This window comes from Otolemur garnettii, unplaced genomic scaffold (genome assembly GCF_000181295.1).
Source record: "Otolemur garnettii isolate 467f Iridium unplaced genomic scaffold, OtoGar3 scaffold00018, whole genome shotgun sequence".
In the NCBI taxonomy this organism is placed as follows: domain Eukaryota; kingdom Metazoa; phylum Chordata; class Mammalia; order Primates; family Galagidae; genus Otolemur; species Otolemur garnettii.
In genome coordinates, this window is record NW_003852413.1 from 11,898,402 (window position 1) to 11,921,541 (window position 23,140).

General features: G+C 37.7%; 1 protein-coding gene across 3 annotated transcripts in view; it reads left to right on the forward strand.

Annotated features, from left to right (window-relative positions):
* The window catches only part of ABCA6 (ATP binding cassette subfamily A member 6), a 59,445-nt gene extending 36,926 nt beyond the window's left edge, over positions 1–22,519 (forward strand). For all 3 annotated transcript variants that reach the window (XM_023511176.1, XM_012803112.2, XM_023511177.1), the window contains 17 exons: positions 1,446–1,553; positions 3,031–3,204; positions 3,429–3,542; positions 7,375–7,494; positions 9,263–9,340; positions 10,466–10,557; positions 11,345–11,465; positions 12,075–12,192; positions 15,960–16,051; positions 16,479–16,657; positions 17,430–17,505; positions 17,582–17,676; positions 18,573–18,692; positions 18,897–19,037; positions 20,603–20,682; positions 21,791–21,846; positions 21,979–22,519. In XM_023511176.1, coding sequence (XP_023366944.1) covers positions 1,446–1,553; positions 3,031–3,204; positions 3,429–3,542; positions 7,375–7,494; positions 9,263–9,340; positions 10,466–10,557; positions 11,345–11,465; positions 12,075–12,192; positions 15,960–16,051; positions 16,479–16,657; positions 17,430–17,505; positions 17,582–17,676; positions 18,573–18,692; positions 18,897–19,037; positions 20,603–20,682; positions 21,791–21,846; positions 21,979–22,080 — 1,866 coding nt within the window. In that variant the 3' untranslated portion in view covers positions 22,081–22,519. The remainder of the gene's footprint in view (positions 1–1,445; positions 1,554–3,030; positions 3,205–3,428; positions 3,543–7,374; positions 7,495–9,262; positions 9,341–10,465; positions 10,558–11,344; positions 11,466–12,074; positions 12,193–15,959; positions 16,052–16,478; positions 16,658–17,429; positions 17,506–17,581; positions 17,677–18,572; positions 18,693–18,896; positions 19,038–20,602; positions 20,683–21,790; positions 21,847–21,978) is intronic.
* Positions 22,520–23,140: the final 621 nt, after the last annotated feature.

A 23,140-nucleotide genomic window follows, 5' to 3' on the forward strand; every position in this document is an offset into this window, starting at 1 on the left:
CTTGAGGGCTATCTGCTTTAGCTGGAGAGAGAGAGAGAGAGAGAGAGAGAGAGTATCTTAGAGTAAAGCAGTCTTCTTAGAACAGATAGCTCTTAGTCTTTAGCAGAGCTTGGTGATCTTCAGCAGAGAGACGCCCTGCTGGCGTTCTGCAGGCAGAAGGGGAGACAGAGTAAGCATGTCCATAATAGAATGCGCAAGCTTTTTGACTCCCCTCTCCTCCAGCCTAATGTAAGGCTCATCTTTGCCTCTCAACACCACAGGTGTAGGGACTGCCAATTCACCAGTGCTCTCATCTTGTGAGCTCTCTCATGGTAGTTAGAACCAAATCTCTCTCCATGCCCTTTTCACCAAGGTGTTCATTACAGGTATTTCCTGTAACTCTCACTCCTCCTAGCCATAGGCTATACGGGCTGCTACACTTCCTCATAGTTGCTCTCTTAGGGAGTGTTTTGCAAACTTGCAGAACTGTATGAGATAGAGAGAGAAAGGGGGAGAGAGAGAAAGAAGAGAGAAGACACTGAAATGAAAATCAGGAGAGCATGTAGCCCTGTCTTAGAATCTTATAAATCTAATTTTATTTGTTATTGAACCCTCCATTGACTAAACACTCATAGGTGATAGAGTGACTAATAGGAAGGAGACTCTGCCGGTTCTGGAGCTACATGACCTGACTCATGTCTTCATCTACCCACAATTGCTCTGCAGTGCAGGGGTACCTGATACACACAGGCTGCAGTCTCAGGATCATGTCAGCTGGTTATAATTTTTCTATAGACGCTTTAGACACCAGAAAGCAGTGGACATTTTAAAGACTGAATAATATCGCATTGTATGTATTACACATGTTTGTGAGTGTTTATATATACACATACATATTTGTATGTACACAGAGGGTGCCAAAATAGCGCATACTTTTAAGAATGGGGAAAAATGTATGAAAATTGAAATACTCAAGTCACATTTGACTTCTGCAATTACAAGAGACACAAGATAAAATACACAACGTAACAAATGTTATAGGTGTGTATTGAGTATTACAATTTTTATACGATTTTTTCTTTTCGATGAAATGTGTCCATTTTTTAGCATCCACTGTGTTTGTGATTATCTGTTCATGTGGACACGTGGGTTGCTTCCATCTCTTGGCCGTTCTGAATAATATCACTGGGAACATAGTATGCAGACATCTCTTTGAGATCCTACTTTCAGTTCTTTTGGAAATATATCCAAAAGTAGGTCCTGAATTATTTTTGACATTTTTGTTCTAGTTCTTTGAGTTGAAGCCTGACAATAAATGATTAGAAATATTTTCTCTCCCATCTCTATGTGTAGATAAACTACATTGATACTTTGATTTTTCAATATTTCAAAAAGCACATTCTTTATGGTTATTAGTATTTGTTTCATATAAAAATTATTCACTGACGTACCTTCTATATTTCCAGAACTCTGCATTATACTGGAGTACGCTTCCAGAAGGTTCCATTTTCTTATTTTTGGTTATATGCAGCACGTCTCCTTATGTTGCCATGAGCAGCATCAGTGATTACAAAGTAAGGAAAAGAGGGTGAGAAGCTTGAGGAATTTCAATAATTGTATTTTTAATGCTATACGTTCAAAATATTTTCTTCTGAGAAAAAAATTTAAATATATATTTAATTTACAAAATGTAATTAACCATTGTTTTGGCAAGTCAGGAAAATTTATCTCTAAAAATGTAAAATTATTTTTACTGCAGGGATTTTTTTTGGAGACTTACTTGAGGCCTTCTGATTTCAAGATTGTTCTTTTTTTTTTTAAATTTATTTATTTTGGGGGGGACAAAGTCTCACTCTGCTCACAGTAACCTCGAACTCCTAATAATTCTCCTGCCTCAGCCTCCCAGTAGCTGGGACCATAGGTTCCCACCAAAATAACCCAGGTAATTTTTCTTTTCTTTTTTATTTTTATTTTTTGCAGTTTTTGGCCAGGGCCTGGTTTGGACCCACCACCTCCAGTATATGGGGCTGGCACCCTACTCCTTTGACCCACAGGCACCACCCGCTAATTTTTCTATTTTTAGTAGAGATTGGGTCTTACTCTTGCTCAGACTGGTCTCAAATCCTGAGCTCAAGCCTTGGCCTCCGAAAGTGCTAGAATTACAGTAGCTCATGCCTATTATACTAAGGTGACCAGACATCCTGCTTTTGGTGGGACAGTCCTGATTTTTAACAATTTGTCCTGCCTCCCACGGCATTTTAAGAAAGTCCCAATTTTTGGAAAGAATGCATGACAATCTGGAGAAGGGCAGGACAACGGGAAGGGAATATGTGGTTTTCAGCTGCTGAAAAGGTTAATGTAACTCCATTTGGGAATGAAGAGGTTAATGTAATTTCATTTGGAAATGAAAAGGCTAATGTAAACTCCCTACTCCCCTCCTGGGCAAGGTCACCCAGGTGGACCTGCGCCCTACTCCTTTGAGCCACAGGTGCTGCCCTATACATAATTTTTTTTAATGTATTATATTTGTAAATTGTACTTATGTTGAAATTTAAAAAAATTATAATACTATTTTCGCATTCTATGAAAATTTTTGTTGCTCCATATAGACCAAATTTTTAATCAAGAACACACCCCTCCTCCACCCCACCACCCCACCCCCTGCCCCCCCATCAATGGTGTTCCGCTTTACCAATGTTAAAATCTGGTCACCTTATACTACACCTGTCAAGATTATTCTTTTTTAACACCAAACAAGGCAAAAAAAAAACAAAACAAAACTTGAGGGCTACTTTTCTATTCATTATTCATGAGTTAAAGTGGTTTTGCAAACAAATCTATCAAACAAAATAATATACTTTTTTCTTAAATGCCCACCTTCAAAACTATAAAACTGACTTTATAGATCTCAGGTTCCTAAACAGTAAATGCTTAACGATTTTTAAGAATATCAGAAGACCAGGTTATATTTATCTTAAAAAATTTTCCAATGTGTTTCTTTGAGCTTTGCATTTTAACTGAATCTACGTATGCCATATGTTTTTTTGGTAGAAGAAAACTAAGTCCCAGCTCTGGATTTCTGGGCTCTACACCTCTGCTTACTGGTGTGGGCAGGCCCTGGTGGATATTGGCTTTTTCCTTCTACTCCTCCTGTTAATCTATCTCATTTTCTATATGGAAAACCTGGAGTATGTTTACGTTACAACGCGAATTACGTGTGCTATGGTAAGTAACACACAGTACATATACCAAATTTTATAAAGTAATGAATAATAAATTTTAACAGTGTTATTTTATGTAATCAAGATATTTTAATTTTTGTTTAGTCATAAACCAAAAAGCCATGTAAAGTGCATATGTAATAAGATATTTTTAAAATATTTGTGATTTAATTTTTCCCTTGGATAAGTTTCATTTTTTGACTATCCTATTATTTGTATGCCCTTCAGGTTATAATTACACCTGGTTACGCAGCTTCTCTTATCTTCTTAACATACATGATATCATTTATTTTTCGCAAAAGGAAGAAAAACAGTGGCGTTTTGTCATTTTGCTTCTTTGTTGTAAGTACATATATTTACATACAAAATAGAGTTATTTTTTAAATTTTCAATGTAATGTTAAATATAATGATTTTGCCTTGATCAATGGGGGAATATTCTAAAACATTTTTAAATTATAGCAAAGAAAGCAGAAGGAAGAGTAACTCTGTTCCTGAATCAACCATCTCTCTGAAGAATCCAGGTACAATCCTTTAAGAGAATTATTGAGAACATCCCAGAAAATGTGGAGGTTAAAATACACTATTGATTTTATATCTCCTTCATAACACAAGGCTTTCTGGTGGCCCTGGAACAAAAATTGTCTTCATAGCATTTGACAGTACAACCAATTTCTACGGTCTTCTAGAAGGTCTCTCTTACTGTTAGCTGCCAATGGTTTTCAATAGTGAAGATACTTTATACTTATTCCAGATTACTTACTAATAAATATATATGAAAGTCAAGAGCTTATTAAAGATTATGACAAACTTTTCTGGAGATGCTTATCAAAACTCTGGAGACCCCAAGTGCCTTGCGTCCTATAATTCAGGATCCCTCTGACTGATACTCTCAGCTGATGGTGGGAAGTATGACTTCAGTATAGCTCCCAGCTCTTGGAATGGAAGTTCTGAAACTATGTGAGGAAAGATCATCTGTAAGAAAATACATTTGATACCACCCACTGACTTGTATGAGAAATTATTCTTGGATTTTTTGCTCAGCAGGGAGCTTCTCAGCAATCAGTGCTCTGATATGACTTCTCTGCTTACACTTCTTGGTATTCAGCAAATAATGTCTACTACTATCTCGCTTACCATCATCAGCATAATCCAGTTCAAGGACAGAAGCTACAGAAAGAACCACAGAGCTACCTGACTTGGAGAAACCATATTAGAGACAGTTATGAGGATTTGGTGCATAAAAGATCTTTCCATTCATACTTTCCCTGGAAGACTTTTTGTTCAATCAGCAGACTTACTGCCATTGTCCAGTGTAATCCCAGAAGTTGGGTATGGAGATCAAATGTGAGCAGAAGATTCTTACCAACTCTTGGTTTCTTCTCAGCCAACATTCTTATGTACTATATGTCTAGCAAAGATTAACAAAGAATTCACATCCATTCTTTGTGTTTGCCTAGTTTCAACTGAGAATGGAGTTAAGATATATCAGGGTTCTTGGCCAACGTGGCTGTGGACAGGTCTGTACAGATATTCCAGCCTGGTGGCTGTAAGGATGCCCCATCGAGTATCTTCACAAATACCCTTTCAGCTAACCTGGAATCATGATTATTTTTTATCTGTGGCTTTGCCTGCTCTTTTTGTTGACCATCTTTACATAGAGATCATTCCAGACTGAGACAAATGCACATCTAGACAGACATATTTTTGCTATGTGTCAAGTGAAAAATTAGCTCCTGGTTTACCAAATATTCAGAATTTATCCGGGTTTATATAGAGGTGGAAATCTCTCTGATGAGGGAACATTCAACAGCAATGGTAGAACCATACCTCAGGCCTTGTCTTCCAGCTTTCAGTGGAGAAGCTGAGCAGGGATTATTTTCTAATGGGTGGAGGCTGTGCAGTCAGGCTGTGGATTGGAAAACATTATGGACAGAATTTCCTCAGCCAGGTTCTAGTAGTCCAAATCTATGCATCAATTCCATTGAATATGACAAATCTTCCAGCTCTTGATATACCAAGAATCTTCCAGAACAATAAATTGCATCTCTTGGATTAGAGAGCAGAGACCATTATGATTACTACATTAATAACATCCAGCAAAGATTTAATATAGTGTCCAATACATTCTTGACTAATAAATCAACCATTTTTTAAAAAATTTCAAAATATGGGGTGGTACCTGTGGCTCAAAGGGTTAAGGCACCAGCCCCATATGCTGGAGGTGGTGGGGTCAAACCCAGCACCAGCCAAAAACTTCAAAAAACAATATTTTTTTCAAAATATTAAGGAGGGAGATACAAATGTTTTGTGTTAAATGGATCATTTTTGTAAAATTTGAGTCACAGCTATAAGTGTGCCCATCACCCAAATAGTGTTTATTGTACCTGTTAGGTAGGTTTTCACTCATCCCTTCCCCACCCCTGCTTGATTTCCACTGAGTGTTACTCACTCCCCTCTGTGCACATGTGTGTTGATCAGTTAGTTCACATTTAATAATGAGACACATAGTGATTGTTTTTCCATTCTTTAGCTATTTCACATAGAATAATGGTTTCCAGTTCCATCCAAATTGGCTAAGAGCATCAATTCATCCTTTTATACACTGAGTAGTATGCTATGGTATAAATATACCACATTTTGTTAATCTGCTTACGAATTGATGAACACATGAATTGGTTCCATATCTTGCAATTGTGAGTTATGCTGCAATAAACATTCAAGTTCAGGTGTATTTTTGATAAAATGACTTCTTTTCCTCTGAGTAGTTACCCAGTTGAGGGATTGCTGGATCAAATGGTAGGCCTACTTTTAGTTCTTTGAGGAATCTCCATACCGTTTTCAATAGAAGTTGTACTAATTTGCAGTCCTACCAACAGTGGACAAACGTTCCTTTCTCCCTTCATCCATGCTAGCTTCTATTGTTTTTGAAATTTTTAATAAAAGCCATTTTAATAGGGGTAAGATGATACCTCATTGTGGTTTTAATTTCCATTTCCCTCAGGATAAGTGATATTGAGCTTTTTGAAAAGATAAAATTGATTGACCTCTTGTTAGATTAACCAGGAAAAGAAGAGAAAAGGCCCAAATAAGCTAAATCAGAAATGAAAAAGGAGATATTACAACTGATACCACAGAAATGAAAAAATGTCATTGGTAAATAACTATGAAAATCTTTATGCACATAAACTAGAAAACATTGAGGAAATGGACAAATTCCTGGAAACACAATCCCCCAAAACTCAATCAGGAAGAAATAGAATCAACCAGACCAATAATGAGCAGCAAGATCGAAGCAGTTATAAAAAACTTCCAACAAGAAAAGGCCCCAGACCAGATGGATTCATAGCCTAATTTTACCAGACCTAGAAAGAAAAGCTGGTACCCATTATTTCAGAAGTTATTTCACAACATCAGAGAGGAGAAAATCCTTCCCAACTCATTCTGTGAAGCCAGAATCACCTTGATACCAACACCAGGAGAGGATACAGCAAAAAAAGGAAACTACAGATCAATTTCTCTTATGAAAATAAATGCAAAAATTCTCAACAAAATACTGTATTAGCAGGCTGAATTCAACAGCACATCAAATTGATACTTAAAACAGAAAATATTTTCTTTCTCCCTTCCTCTCATGTAATGAGTCCATTACAACAGAAATGGACAATCTCAGGAATATCATTTGTTTGAAATGAGGAAGAACTGGAACAGGGAGAACAACGAGAAAACTTCACAGTAGTCTAGGTGAGATTCTGTGGCAATATCGATTGTTTTTGTATAGTAGGTTTAGATGCCATGTAACTTTCAACATATAGAGGGTTTTTACCTTAGCTATAAAAAGGTAATTTCTCTTTTTATCCCCTTGTCAAGGATTTAACTTAATGCACCATCCGGAAGTCTATTTGATCATTTTTAGATTTTACCTCAATCTCCAGTCACCATCTATTAAAAATTTTATGTTGGGGAGCTAAATGTAATATATATTCTTATTAACAAAAGTTTCTTACTTCTTCTCTCTCTGAAAGGAGAAACTGTGATGCTCATATGGGTGTATATGCATATGGAAAAATGATGATATATGATACATGTGGTGAGAACTCCTACATCTTAAATGCTTTCCCAGATATCCGTGGGCTGAGTTTGTCTAATGAAATACATTCCAACTTGTCTTGTAGGTCTCCTGCATCGTGCTCAACATCATTCTAACCCATCATTTTGGCCTAGGTACCATAATTTCCACCCTGGTATTAGTTCCTTCATTTACCTTATTTGGATTTTTATCTTTAATACAAGAGGTAAGAAATGTTGCCTATGGTGTCATTAATGTTGAATATATAGCGTATTAAAGCAGTTTGTCGAGATCTATAGACACAGAACGTAGAAGAGTGGAATGGATGGACAGTGACTGCAAATGTGCGTAAAGGATTTTTTTTTTAGAAATAAAAAATGTTCTAAAGTTGAATTGTGGTGATGCTTGAAAAACTGTGTAGGCTCGGCGCCTATAGCTCAACCGGCTAAGGTGCCAGCCGCGTACACCTAAGGTGGCAGGTTCAAATCCCCAGCCCAGACCCGCCAAACAACAATGACGGCTGCAACCAAAAATAGCCAGGCGTTGTGGCGGGCACCTGTAGTCCCAGCTACTTGGGAGGCAGAGGCAGGAGACTCACTTGAGCCCAGGAGTTGGAGGTTGTTATGAGCTGTAATGCCACGGCACTCTACCCAGGGGGACAGCTTGAGGCTCTGTCTCAAAAAAAAAGAAAAGAAAAACTGTGTAAACCTACTAAACATTATTGAATTGCACTCTTAAAAAGGCAGAGTTTTATGACATAGAAAATAAACCTCAATAAAGCTGTTAAAATGGTTTCATCCTATATACTTTGCAAAATATAGGCATTTTCAAATGTTATTCAAATCTTCTGCCAGATTTAAAGAAACAGAGGTCTCCATTTTGATGGGTATTCATTACTGTGAGGATAAACTAATATACAATACCATTTAATCATTTAGAAAATGTATTAAACAGTATTCTGTGCTAGTCACTGCACTAGTAACCGGAGACCCCTGGGGAGTAAGATTGCACAGTCCTGCCTCTACCAGACCTTAGTGGAGACAAAAGTACATGGAAGCTGGAAGGGCAGAGTGCCGCTGTTGATTTGCTCTGGACTCAGAGAATCCTTCTGGGGAAGTGATGTTTAAATAATTCCTTAAGAATTAATTAGTGGGAGAGTGGGACAGGTGGTGAGCATGTTCTGCAGAGGGAAAAAGGGCATTAAAGCAAAAAGGCCACGAAGCATTAGAGAAATCTCATGTGTTTCAACTGGAGAAAAGTATACAATGAGGCCACAGCAAGATAATTCAGCGGAGAACACACTTTCTGGGACCCTGTACTACCCTAACATGGCTTTCAAAAGAAGTAGGTTTCCCTGATCTTGTATATTGTTGGTGAACCAGGAAAGCCTTCCATTTGCAAAAATACTATTTTATTGGCTGAGCAATGCCTGGAATTCTTGATTAGAAGCTCATTTCTTAGCTTGAAGCATTTTTCTCCTAAAATATAAGTAGGCTTGCCAGGTGAAACACATGTACCTTGACCTGTCACATATTATTTTGAAAGGTAGAATTACATTCTGAATGAATTGACTGATGAAGTGCAGAGAATAATACATTGGGTCTAATTAACAGGATGGGAAAGTTGTCACCACTGGGGTAAGAAGGGGCCAAGTGAGGAGATCATTTAGGACAAATATCATCAACTACTAGAAATTCTACCAGTACCAGCACCTCTCTCTACTAGCTTTTGGTAGATTTTCAGCAAATGTTAAAACCAAAAGATTAAAAAATTTTAAGAAGTGTTGGAAGAGAAGAGCAGACACAGGTTGGCTGCTCATTGAGAGACAGTCAGGAGGTGCCTCTCCTTCTGTATACGGGATTACTGTGTTACCAGAACACGCAGAGGAAGTGTGAAGAGGGAAGAGCCAGTCTGTGAAATCTTGTATCATTTAAGTGCAAGTCATAAAGCTGATGAATTTTCATTTAGGCACTTTTTTTTTTTTGTCTTTTCAGAGATCCCACGAGCATTATGTGACATTTCAAGAATCAAATTTTGACCTCAATGAAGCTGATCTTCTAGTCTGTCTGATAGTAAGAAGGCTTTTCCACCTCACCACATATTCTTTCGGATGGCTATCATTTACTAGAACTATTTGATCTTTTCTGAAGTATGTTAACTTTGAAAGTGTTGTTAATATAGTTTTAGGTAAAGCGATTACACTTGGATATGATTTCAAACCCCAGAGTTACTTTTTACATGTATGAATGGACTCCGTAAGTCCACAATTTTAATTTTTGGTTACTTGACCTGATTACTACTTCTCTAAATTTGAAAGAGTGTACATTAAAAAATACAGATGTGATATACCTTAAGTCTTTTGAATTATAGATGAAAAGGCAAGAGCTGGACAATAAAATAGAAAGGGGGAAATGATTATATTGGCATAGTTAGGCTGAAGAGAGCTACTGTCTTTGAATTTCATGTGTCAGTACTTATGGAGGCATAGAATCAACCCTGCCCCAAAGAAGCTTATATTCTGGTGGAAGGAGACAGATAATGAACTAACTAAAATAACATATACTGTCAGATGGGTGGTTGGAGAAGTGTATTCCAGTAGAAGGCCTCATCAGCCATGAAGCCAGTGTGCTTGTAGCAGAGTGACCAAGGGAGAGGGTGGCGGGAGAGATGGTCATATGAGTAATGGGATAAAGCATGGGGTCAGGAGAAGGAGTTACACAGGGTGTTCTGGGTCACTCTAAAAACTCTGACTCTACTTTGAATAATGGAGAAGTCCTTGGATGGTGTTAAGCCATGTGATGTAATCACATTTACATATTAAAAGAGCAGCTCTGTTGGAAATACATGATGAGGGGGAGAGGAGCAGAGGGAGTCCAGGTAGGAAAGGGTGACTATAATTCAGGTGAGAAATTATAAACACCTAGACTTTGGTGGGAGTAGCACAGTAGGGATGAGAAGCAATTGGGTTGTAGATAATTTCGAAGGTAGCGCAGATAGAGTTTACTGATAAACTGAAAATGAGCGGTGAGAGGATTCCACCAGGCTGGGTTGTGAACGCATAGCCACATTTCTCCCCTGATTTGTAAGAACCCTTCACAACTATCTTACCTGAAGACAGAATACCACCATTTAATTCAACTGTGTAAGTTATAGATGTGAACTTATGCCTGAATGTAACTGGCTTTCTGTGCTCCTAGCCTTACTTCCAGGCTTTGCTGTTCATTTTTGTTCTAAGATGCATGGAACTAAAATGGGGAAAGAGAAGAACACGCAAGGATCCGGTTTTCAGGTCAGCATAAAACTTAATTTCATACCTTAATACCTTTTTTTTTTTTTTTTTGGCCGGGACTGGGTTTGAACCTACCACCTCTGGCTTATGGGGCTGGCACCCTACCCTTTTGAGCCACAGGTACCACCCATTAATAATGTATTTTGATGTTCCTGAATCATGGCTGTACTATCAACTTCTTAATACAGATTTATATTCACAGTAGAAGCAGCATGATCGTTGTCCTCACCAGCAGAGGATTTCTGGATTTGCTGCCACAAAATAGGCCTCCCAGGAAGAGTTCTGCCACTTAGCAGCTGGGATGGGGGGACTTTCATGAGTACCCAGACATGCTATTCTTTCATCCGAGGGTGTTGTATACTTCCTTGAACAGAAGAGACTGGATGGAATGGATTTAGAAACATAGTTCAGAGTCTTCTAAAAGTGGAAGGACTCTGGAAAGGATGAGAAGTAAAAAAATACCTAGTATGATTAAGATGGGTTCAGAGTGAGCAGAGAAAATGAGCGACCTGAATTTTAAAGGGTGAGGAGCAGTATTTACCTACAGATTTGGAAGGATTGTAGATGCTTACCGAGAGAATGACAACAGCACCTAGAGAGGGGTGGTGGCCAGCGGGGTGGTCATCCTCAGCAAAAGTGAAAGCAAATTGACAGAGTCATCATCATCGTCATCATCACGCTCACTGACCCATTGAAAAATGAGACAGGTAAAATCCCAGGGACACTGATGTTGGATACACTCTCACAGCCAGAAAACCACATATAACGTATTTTATTTTCTCCACAGACTCTCCCCCCAAAGTAGAGAGGCTCGACCAAATCCAGAAGAACCTATAGATGAAGATGAGGATGTTCAAGCAGAAAGAATAAGAACAACAACTGCCCTGACCACTTCAAACTTAGATGAGGTAGAAAAGCATGTGACCAAATAGGTGTTAATGGAAACAGCTAGGAACTGTCAAGAGCAGAATTTGGTAGACTGGTTTCCATTTTGAACGTTTGGGGTTTGGTACATTTTTGTAAACCTTAAATACACAGGCACTTTTTGGAGTGGCCTGGAAGGTAACATAGGGATTTTATTCTTCTTTTGAGAAAAATGAGTTTTGATAATTAGAGCTATAATTTAAAAACCAAACAAGACCTTGGTTTTAACTTAAAGAATTTAAGTTATATTTTTTATAAAATTGTAAGTAGAGATTTAAGACTTTAAGGGCTATTCTTTTATTTGACTTATATGTTGTGGTGTTTCCATGATGTTAGTCACTTCTGTTCTGGCAAGACAATGAGGTGGCTTCTGTGAAACTTTGGTTTTTTTTCTCAGTCTATTTAAACACAAGAAATACTGTCCATGTTAGTGGATGCATATTGTATTTGTAACAATGAACATGAAACACTCAACTCAGGAGTGTTTGGTTTAACTCACTCAATTTGGTTTATGGCATAGGGAGTGAAAGGTTCCAGCAGGGACATAAAGTCTCTGAAATTTAAGAGGAAAATTATGCTGTCATCTCTTCTAGACATCAGTCATAATTGCCAGCTGTCTACACAAAGAATATGCAGGCCAGAAGAAAAATTGCTTTTCAAAAAGGAAGAAGAAAATAGCAACAAGAAATATCTCTTTCTGTGTTGAAAAAGGTTTGGAATAATCACTCTTTCAATTCGCCACTGTTTTTAGAAATGTCCACTGCACACCTGTGTTATAGGCACAGTTTTACTTGTAGAAGCATCCATCCACTCATTCAACATATAGTTTTTTAGTGTGCCAGGGACTGTTTTAGGCTCAGCAAATACAATTATGAAGAAAATAGGTGAAGTTCCTGTCCTTGTGGGGTTTACATTTTAGGAGGGGGTTCATAAATAAAAATGACTTATGAAGAAAGGCATCAGGTATAGAGTAAGTTCTTTGTGGCACAGTGAGGTATGTGAATTGATATGAGTGACACAGGCTGCATTTGATGAGGGTCAGGGAAGGCCTCACTTGAGCTTAAACCAACATCGGGGTGATAAGAAGGTGCCATCTATGTGAGAATTAAGGGGTGATAAGAGCAGGCAGGTGGAGTTAACAGTGAGGGCAGGGACTCACACACATTTGGAGTTACTGATTTTTAAACAGAGAGGCCAGTGGACATATCCACAAAAGGAAGACTTGAGTCTAGGGGGTGAGTAGGGCCATATTTGTATGGCTGTTTTGAACAGCAAGGAGTGTCTACTTCATACAATGTTAATGGAATGCCATTGGAGGGTGTTTAGCACATTTGTGCCATGATTTAATTTATGTTTTGAGACCTTTATATACTGGACTACTGTTTTTTCATGAATTAGGGTGGGGGGCAAGTTAAAAGACTTTCCTATCAGCTCAGATGAAGGATGATGGTGGCTTGAACATGGGTGATTGTACCCGAGATGAAGAAAATCATCCTGACTTGCCAGGTTTAGGAATCATTTATGCATGTATTCAGTGCACCAACCAAGTGCTACAGAAAACAGTTGAGACCATTGTTAACTGAAATCAGCAATATTGGGGGAAAAAGACCAATTTATTGACATCAAATTCACAAGCTTTACACTATCATTTTACATAATTATATGAATTAAAGAACATAGTTTGATGACGTGAAATACATGTTTGTTATAATTGTTTTTTATTGTTTGGTATTCATTGAAGGTACAAAGAATTAGGTTACACTGATTGTATTTGTTAGGTAAAGTCCCTCTTGTAATTGTGCCCTGCCCCCAAGAGGTTTGCCATAAACCGTGAGCCTCATTTCTCTAACCCCACCTCTCATCTACTGCCTTTATATTAGAATTGAGTACATTGGATTCTTGCTTCTCCATTCTTGTGATGCTTTACAAAGCAGAATGTGTTCCAACTCGATCCAGGTTAATACAAAAGATGTAAAGTCTCCATCTTTTTTAATGGCATAATAGTATTTGGTATACACATACCACAGCCTGTTAATCAGTTGCTTGCACATTTTGGCAATTGATAATTGAGAGGCAATAAACAGTCTAGTGCAAATGTCCTTATGATAAAGTGATTTTCTTTCATCTGAGTAAATACCTAGTAATGGCTTGCAGTATCAAATGGGATGTCTAATTTGAGTTCTTTGAGGATTCTCCATACTTCCTTCCAAAAAGGTTATAGTAGTTTGCAGTCCCACCAGCAGTGTGACAGTGTTCCCTTCTCTCCACATCCACACCAGAATCTGTAGCTTTGAGACTTTGTGATATAGGCTTTTCTCACTGGGGTTAGGTGATATCTCAAGGTGGTTTTGATTTGCATTTCTCTTATGTTGGAGGATGATGCGCATTTTTTCATGTTTGTTAGCCATTTGTCTGTTTTTGTCAAAAAAGGTTCTGTTCATATCTCTTACCCAGAGGTAGATGGGATAGTTTACTCTTTTTTTGTTAATTAATTTGATCCTAGTGATCCTAGTTATCAACCCATTGTCGGATTAATACCTGCAAATATCTTTTCCATTCTGAAATTTGTCATTTTACTTTACTGTGCAGAAGCTTTGCAGCTTAATTAAGTCCCATTTGTTAAATTTTGTTGTTGTTGTGATGACTGCTGAAGTCTTTGTCATAAAATCTTTCCCCAGCCCAACATCATCAAGAGTTTTCCCCACACTTTCTTCTAAGATTTTTATCATTTTGTGTCTTAGGTTTAAGTCTCTTATATGTTTTGAGTAAATTTTTGTAAGGAGGGAATGGTGCAGGCCAAGTTTCAGTCTTCTACATGTGGTTATCCAGTTCGCCCAGCACCATTTGTTGAATAGGGATTCCTTTCCCCACTGTATGCTTTCATTTGGTTTATCAAAGATCAGATGGCAATAAGAGACTAGTTTTATCTCTTGGTTTTCTATTCTGTTCCATATGTCTACATCTCTATTTTTGTGCCAATATCATGCTGTTTGGTTTCTGTTGACTCTTCCCAGCCAAGAGCATGGTATGTTCTTCCATTCATTAGTATCTTCCGCAATTTCTTCTCTTAGGGTTTCATAATTCTCTTTGGAAAGATCTTTCACCTCTTTTGTTAGGTCTATTCCTAAGTATTTCATTTTCTTTGAAGCTACTATGAAGGGAATTGTGTCCTTGACTTGCTTCTCAACTTGGCTGTTATTGGCACATACAAATGTGTGGACATTGATTTTATTCCCTGAGACATTGCTGTATTTCCTGATGACTTCCAGTTTTGTGATTGAGTGGCTTGCATTCCCCACTGAAGAGGCGTAGGCTGGCTGATTGGATAAAAAAAGCACAAGCCATTCCTGCAGGCCAATTGCTGCTTACTCCTGGCAGCTTGCAGAATCTTCTTTTTCATCTTAACTTTGAACAGGTTCATGACAATGTGTCTTGGAGAAGTTCTATTTGAGTTGAGATGACCTGATGTCCAATATTTCTCTGAAAGGAGTGTGTCAGAATCTTTGGTTATATTTAGGAAATTTTCACTTATAATATCCTTTAGTAAAGCTTCCATGCCTCTGGGGCATTCTTCTTCCCCTTCTGGGATACCTATAACTCATGTGTTTGAATGCTTCATGAAGTCCCATAATTCTGTTAGTGAACATTCTGCTTTCTCTCTCTTTAACTGCCTGAGTTAGCTCAAGAGCTTTGTCCTCTCCTTCTTAGGTTCTTACTTCTGCCTGGTCTAATCTGTTATTGAGACTTTCTACTGCATCTTTAAATTCCCTGACTGCTTCAGTTCCTTCAACTCCATTATATCCTTTCTATATTCTTCCTGTCATTCATCTCTTGTTTGATTCTGTTTGGGGATTTCTTTTTATTATGGTTATTTTCCACTTTCTCAGCAATTTCCTTCATTGTTTTTGCCATCCATATTTTAATTTCCCCACCTGTCATTTCTAACTTTTCTTTATAGGTGGAATCCTCTGTGGTAGCCATCTCATGAACCCTTGTGGGGGTTGCTCTATTTTGGTTTTTCATGTTGCCAGGATTTTTCTGCTGTTTCTTCCTCATGAGTATTTTCTTTCTATCTATTGCCCTACCCTATTTTTTCCTTTCACTTCTTGCTCTTTAAATAAAACTGTGCCTCTGACCTGAGGTGTTAAAGTGTCCTTTTGGTAAAGGATGCTTCTCCACTGCTTTTGTCCTCCTCTTGGGTCCTGAAGTCTCCCACTGCCTCCCTATGCCACCAAAGGGATGTTTCTGGGCAGAGCCCACAAGGCAGAGGTGCCTGACATCTTCTCTCCCCAGTTTCACCACATCTGGCTATAAAAAAGGTGTCACTAGTCCACCATCTTGCTTCAGCCCCCATGTATGTTATAAATTTTAAGATGGTATTGAGGGGTGCCCAGATCTCAGAAGATTTCATTGTGGAAGAAAGTTTATGTTAATGAATATTTCACTTACAATATTGATAATATGATTCTTTCTTTCAGGTGAAATTTTGGGGTTGCTAGGACCCAATGGTGCTGGTAAAAGTTCATCTATTAGAATGATATCTGGGATCACAAAACCGACAACTGGAGAGGTAATGAAAAATGAGGAAATTGTTTCTGTTCCCAAAATAGAAATTTCATGACAAAGATAGATTATGTCTTTGTAAGACTATACTGGTGGTTTCTTTCTTTATTTATTTATTTTCCCTCTTTTATTATTTTTTCTGGTTAGCAAAGGTTTATTATGAGTTGGGATGTCACCAAGAACCAATGACTTTTTCATCACAGTTCCTCAGGAACCACCCAAGATTATTAGGGTTCCCACCCCCCCGATATAAGACTACACTTTTATATTAGTAATTTAAATTGTTTTCTATAACAAATATATGAAGTAATTTCTATAATATTTTTTAATGCTCAAACAATTTAGGCTTTTATTAACTATATGTCAGATTCTTGAGGAATTGTGTGTTTAGAAAAAAAACTACATGTGTTTCTAAAGCTTCTATACTTTTTTAGGTGGAACTGAAAGGATGCAGTTCCATTTCCAGCCACCAGGGAGAAGGCCCCGTCAAGTTCCTGGGGTACTGTCCTCAGGAGAATGCGCTGTGGCCCATGCTGACAGTGAGGGAGCACCTGGAGATGTATGCCACTGTGAAAGGGCTGAAGAAAGGAGATGCAAATGTTGCCATCACACGGTACAGAGAGGTCCTTTGTGCCAAGAAGCAGGAGGCTATACTACTAACGATGAATTCACTAATAAAGAATGGAGACTGGAAATGATGTCTCCACCTTTCTCAGACTGTTAGTAGCAGAGCATTGATGATGGAAAAGAGCTTGGTTCCTGCATCCCTAAATAAGGGACCTTTTAAAAAAATGATTGTGTAAAAGTAATTGATGAGGGCTTGGCATCAGTAGCTCAGTGAGTAGGGTACCTGCCACGTACACAGAGGCTGGCAAGTTCCTGCCTGACCTGGGCCTGCTAAACAACAATCACAACTACAACCAAAATACAGCTGGGCTTTGTGGCAGGTGTCTGTGGTCCCAGCTGCTTGGAGGCTGAGGCAAGAGAATCACTTAAGCCCAAGAGTTTGAGGTTGCTGTGAGCTGTGACAGCACTCTACCAAGGGTGACATAGTGAGACTCTGTCTCAGAAAAAAAAAAGAAAAAGAAAAAAGAAAGTAATTGATGAGGAGTTAGTGAATCAATCATTATCCATTTCCATTTTCTAATTTAAAAAACCCGGAAAGGAGTAATCAGCCATTTTCAGTTTCTCACTCAATATTGTAGTTTTTGTTAAAACTTTTTATGAGGTGAAAAGTCTTTCGTGTTTCAAAATAAATAGACCCCCCCCCCCCTTATCACAAGTTAGAGTTTTGGCAATAATATCGTCCAGCTTCTCTCTTCCGTTATTACTGTTCTTTATGATTGGATTTGACCTGGTATTGTCATCTTATCTTTCATCATCAGGTTAGTGGATGCTTTCAAACTACACGAGCAGCTGAATGTGCCAGTGCAGAAATTAACAGCAGGAGCCGCCAGAAAGGTAGGTATGGTGTTTGACACTCTCCTGAGGGATGGCGTGATGTGACAGCTAACAGGAGTGTCTCTCTGCATTGCAGCTGTGCTTCGTGCTGAGTATCCTGGGAAATTCACCCATCCTGCTTCTGGATGAACCCTCCACAGGCATGGATCCCACAGGGCAGCAGCAAATGTGGTGAGCATTACTGTAACCCTCAAAGCCACAGGTATAAATGTTAGGTAAAGACGCATTTTTAAATGGATCTTGAAAAATCAACCCTCAGATAAACCGTACCCTGATTCACTGGACACAGCTTATGTTATTAAGAAAAAAAATTAACAAATAGTTTATCTAATCTGCATCTTATTCAAGTGGTATTCAGGTTAAAAAAAAGTAACTGTTGGAGTTTTAGGTTTTGAATCTGGTCTGTTACAACACAGAAATATTTTGCCATTTAATTATTGGGATGTCTCTAACTGCCCCCCTTTTCCTTTTCTATTTTGTTTCCTTGGAGACCATTAAGTTTCTGACACAATCTCCCCATTTCCTTTTTTTTTCCTTTTTGACCTAACCCGTCTAATTTGTTTATTCAGTTTTTCTCTGTTTTTTCTTGCTATCTAGAACTTACCTTTTGAACTGATAAAAATCTTCAATCTAGTCTCATATTTGTGACTGTCCAATATTTTCCCAACTTTAAAAACAACTTCACCATAGTGATTTTATACAAATGTTGAGAGAATCACTTATGAATCCATTATTCCCATCCCCCGGTTTCAAGAGTTATCAATAAATGGAAGGCCATTCCCATTTCCTTTCCTCACCCTCCAATTATTTTGAAGGAAATACTAGGCAGTGTATCCTTTTATTTATAAATATTTCAGTATCTCTAAAAGATGTCTTTTTTAACTTAACAATATGATTAGCATATCTAAAATATTTGAAAATTTTCTTTATGTTATCAAAAACTCCTAATAGGTATTTACATTCCACTGTTTTTTTTATTTTTAATTAGGATTTGAATAGGACTCATATATTACATTTTATCTTTTTTGCACTTAAAAATATGTGGCTAACTTCTTGGCTTATTTCAGGCAGGCAATCCGGGCAGCTGTTAAACACACAGAGAGCAGTGTCATTTTGATTACCCATTACTTGGCGGAGGCCGAGGCCTTGTGTGACCGTGTGGCCATCATGGTGTCTGGAAGGCTGAGGTGGGTGTCTCTCCAGAGCCTGCACCTGATGCCCCAGAGGAGAGTCCCCACGGAAAAGGCAGAATCACGAGGGAAGAGCTGCAGAAGCCTTCCTTTTGTCTTCCTCAGTCACATTCTTTCTCCTACATTGGAAGTTTGAGAATAACGTAACAAAATTAAAAGCAATATTTTTCAACATGTTCTTCTTTTGTTTCTCTACCATAGATGCATCGGTTCCATCCAACACCTGAAAAACAAATTTGGCAAAGATTACATTTTAGAAATAAAAGTGAAGGAAACTTCTCAAGTGACTTTGGTCCACACGGAGATTCTGAAACTTTTCCCACAGGCTGTTCAACGGGAAAGGTAAGAAGAGCATTTAATTATGGAGAAATATGTAGGCTTTACTCACTTAGTGGTACCTTTTGTGTTCTGTAAGAACTTCATGATTTGAATTCATAATAAAATATTAGAGACCTCAAAAACGGATTTGTTGATTCTTCCAGATTGGAAGAAATTTGGAACCACTCAGGAAACTGTGTCCCATCTGGGGCAGGCTGAGTAGACTCTTCTCAGCCATCCTGGGCTGCTCTGCAGCTCTAGAGAAGAACTTGGAAACGTTAGGGGGCAGGGATTTCTAGGTGACCCAGACCCACAGAGAACCATCATGGGCTTCATGGCATTCTCCCTGACCTTTCTCATAAATATTTAAAATTTAGAAGATGTAAATATTTAGGGTGAATTCCCCCCATAGGAAATAAACAGCAATTGAGATAAGCAGAATCTTCCCTCTTTTTTTTTCAGTCTTTTTCTTTTAAAAAAAGTCAGAATAATGTGAGGGTACAAACAACTGGGTTACCGTGTTTGCATTTCTTAGGTAGAGTCCCTCTTGGCGTTGCGTCCTGCATCCCAGAGGTGTGTCATACACCCTTCATTGTGCCCATTAAGACACCAAAGAGTCTTCCTTTAATGGAATTTTTATGCCTGAAAATAGAAAGGGGTGTGTGTGCACATGTGCACACATATATATGTAGGTGTGCCTTTGTGTGTGTCTGTATGTTATTTGGGGGAAGGCAAAGAAGTAGACCAGAAACTAAATTTAAAATTCCTTGGAAGGGATAAGCACATCAAAAAACCAGGAAAGAAAAGCATCTGTTTTTATCTTAGCACAGTGTATATGCAATAGGAATATCTAGGATACATGCCAGGATATATATAAGTTACTCCTCTTCCCAGACTGAGGGGTCACAAATCAGGGGAGCAGTTTTTATAACAGGTGGAAAGATCATAAATGGTAAGACAGGACAAGCAAGGGCTGGTCTGAATAGGGCCATTCTTAGAAGTCTGGTCAACTTTTGGGCCTCCTGAGAGCACCAAACTCCAACTTGGCAATAAGCTGAGAATAGGGCATGAGCTTTTATGGCCAGAACTAACACATGGAAACAAGATGCCCAAAATGATTTCCAGCTCTTCCTTAGTGATCAGGGAAGTTTTTAATTAAAATCTTCTAAATCCTTCTCCTACTGTTATTCCAACTCTCCCAACCTCATAAATCTCTTTACAAGTTAGCTTTCTGGTGACAAGAATGAACTTTTTATTTTGGGATTAGTTCTTAACCTATGATAATTTGAATCAATCAAAGGGAACAGTTCAAAATATGTTTCGACAATCAGAAGGTGTGCATAAACTGAGTGCATAAGCAATTATGCTATCACTAGGAGAACTGTCTACCACAGCCAGTTACTAATTACTTCAAAAATGTTTCCATTGTTAAATGATTTGATTTCTGATACTATGGGTCATACATTAATTTGAATTGCTTTTATGTTAAGAAAGGAAATTGTTGCTAATATGAATATTTACTTTGATGCTCATTTTTCTCCCCTGGAAACTCAGAATCAAATAGAACATTTTTTTTTTATTATTTTCAGATATTCCTCCTTGTTGACCTATAAATTATGCTTGGCAGATGTTTACCCCTTATCTCAGGCCTTTCACAAATTAGAAACAGGTAAGAGTGACAATATTCAAATAAATTTTTGATAATAACATGATAGGAGATACTTGTGTGACATATAAAAGAGGCTGGGCATAGTGGTTCACGCCTGTAATCTCAGCACGTGGGAGGCCAAAACAAGTGGATTGCCTAAGCTCATAGGTTCGGGACTAACCTGAGCCAGAACGAGACCTTGTCTTGAAAAATAGCCGAGCATTGTGGCAGGTTCCTGTAGTCCCAGCTAGTTGGGAGGCTGAGGCAAGAGAATTGCATAAGCCCAGGAGTTTGAGGTTGCTGTGAGCTGTGATGCCATAGTACTCTACCAAGGGTGACAAAGTGAGACTCTGTCTCAAAAGAAAAAAAAATAGGCCCTGTAGGGCATAATTTTTAAGAATTTTTATAGGAAATAATAGGGATTTAACCCAAACTTCGGTTTATCCAATTCTCTGGAAAGAGGTAGTCTCCAGTGCAGGAACTAAAGTTGCAGAGAATGTTAACAACCATGCCATTAACTTCAAAAGGCCCCTTTAGGTGGCCTGCTTTGTGCACTCACACCAAGTGCCCTAAATTATTATTTCATTCTTCCTCTTTCCTTACTTATATATATCTTTCTCGCTTTTCTCCCTTGGTGGATGCCCTTGCTTTACATTTCACTAATTTAAAAAAAAGAAGAGAGAAACTTTCTATCTGTCCATTAGCTTCCTGTGTCTGTGTCGGTTTATTCGACCTCTTTCCTAATAGCTAAGACTACTCTGTGCAAAGTGCCTAACTCCTCTTGATACTTGAAATTAACCATTCTTTCTCTTCCATCATCATTTTTTCTGCTTTTAACTGCATCATTCCCAATAGCAGACTGTCATGGTGCAATTTCTCAGCACAGCATGGTGGTGAAGAGCTCAAGGAACAAGCATACATAAAATAACAAAACCGATATTATCGAAACATCATGATTGACTTAATGTGTACATTGCGTTGTCCTTTATCATTTTGTCTTTCCATCAAGTATTTCTTTATTCAGATTTATTTTCTATTGATATTAATGATTGACATTTGTAATTTTATATGACTTTGAAAAAAATGAATGTTAAGTATCTACTGCTAGTCTTGATTTTCTTCTCTTCAGCAAAATGTAAGTTTAACCTGGAAGAATATAGCCTCTCTCAGTGCACATTGGAAAAGGTGAGTCAACTGGTTTGAGTTCGTATCATTCCTATAAATTTCACATGAAAACAATATGCATTTTCCCCCTGTACCTTTGACAGACAGTCAAGAACTTGGTATTTTTCCCCTTTTTCTTTGTCTCCTATTTAGATATTCTTAGAGCTTTCTAAGGAGCAGGAGGAGGAAAATTTTGATGAAGAAGTTGATACAACAATGAGATGGAGACTCCTTCCTCATTCAGATGAACCTTAAAAGCTTAGACCTAACAGTTTTGGTTGGTGTCCCTTAGACTTGTTTTATGTAATAAATAGCTGCATATATAATTTTAAAGAATATTTAATATCAATATCAGGCATATTTTATATATTTAGTTAATGAATAAATTTAAAAATTATTTTTCCCCTCAATCTTAGGGGTGATAGAAAATCTGTGATAAAGACAATACAAAATATTGGTAAAATCAACCAAAGGGCCAACCACTTGTTATTGTGGATATAAAATTACAAACTTGGAATTTTTAAAAATATGACTTTCTTTTCTACTATTTGCTAAAAAAAGATCTTACTGAAATATGTGAGAGGTACATTTAGTAGCCAAGAGCTTCATGACCACTTTGTACTAGTTCATGGTATATCAGGTTTGCAAGTTTTCCTGTATTTACAAATAAAACACAAGGATCTTCTCCTGAAAACTTTCCAGAAATTATTTTAAAAACTATACTTGTTTGGAGGTCCTAAGACTCACAAGTAGACAAGCATACACATTGAGAAATCAGTTCAAATATACCTTTTGAAAACAAAAGGAATCTTAGTAATATCTATTTAGATTTTAAAAATTTTGACTAGTAATGTTAACATCTTAGGATTTTCATTTTTTTATTTTAAAGGGGTGTTAATTTCCTTCATGATTCATTAATGGTTTTCTTTGGTTATTATTTTAAGGTCATTTACACTTGTTTTAACTTTTTATTTTATTTTTTATTTTTTTATTAAATCATAAACACATAGATCATGTATACATTAATGCATTTATGGGATACAATGTGCTGATTTCATATAGAATTAGGAATACTTACATCACACTGGTTAATGTATACCTCATCTCATTTACTTAATCATTGTGTCAAGACATTTATACTCTATACTAATAGATGTACCCTTGCATTATGTACCATAGGTGTGATCCCACCATTCACCCTCCCTCAGTCTGACCTCCACTCTCCCCTCCCATACCCACTTCCTCCCTCCTTCACCTTGGGCCATAGTTGTGATCTATTCTTCATGTGAAAGAGTGAGTGAGTGTAAATTGGTTT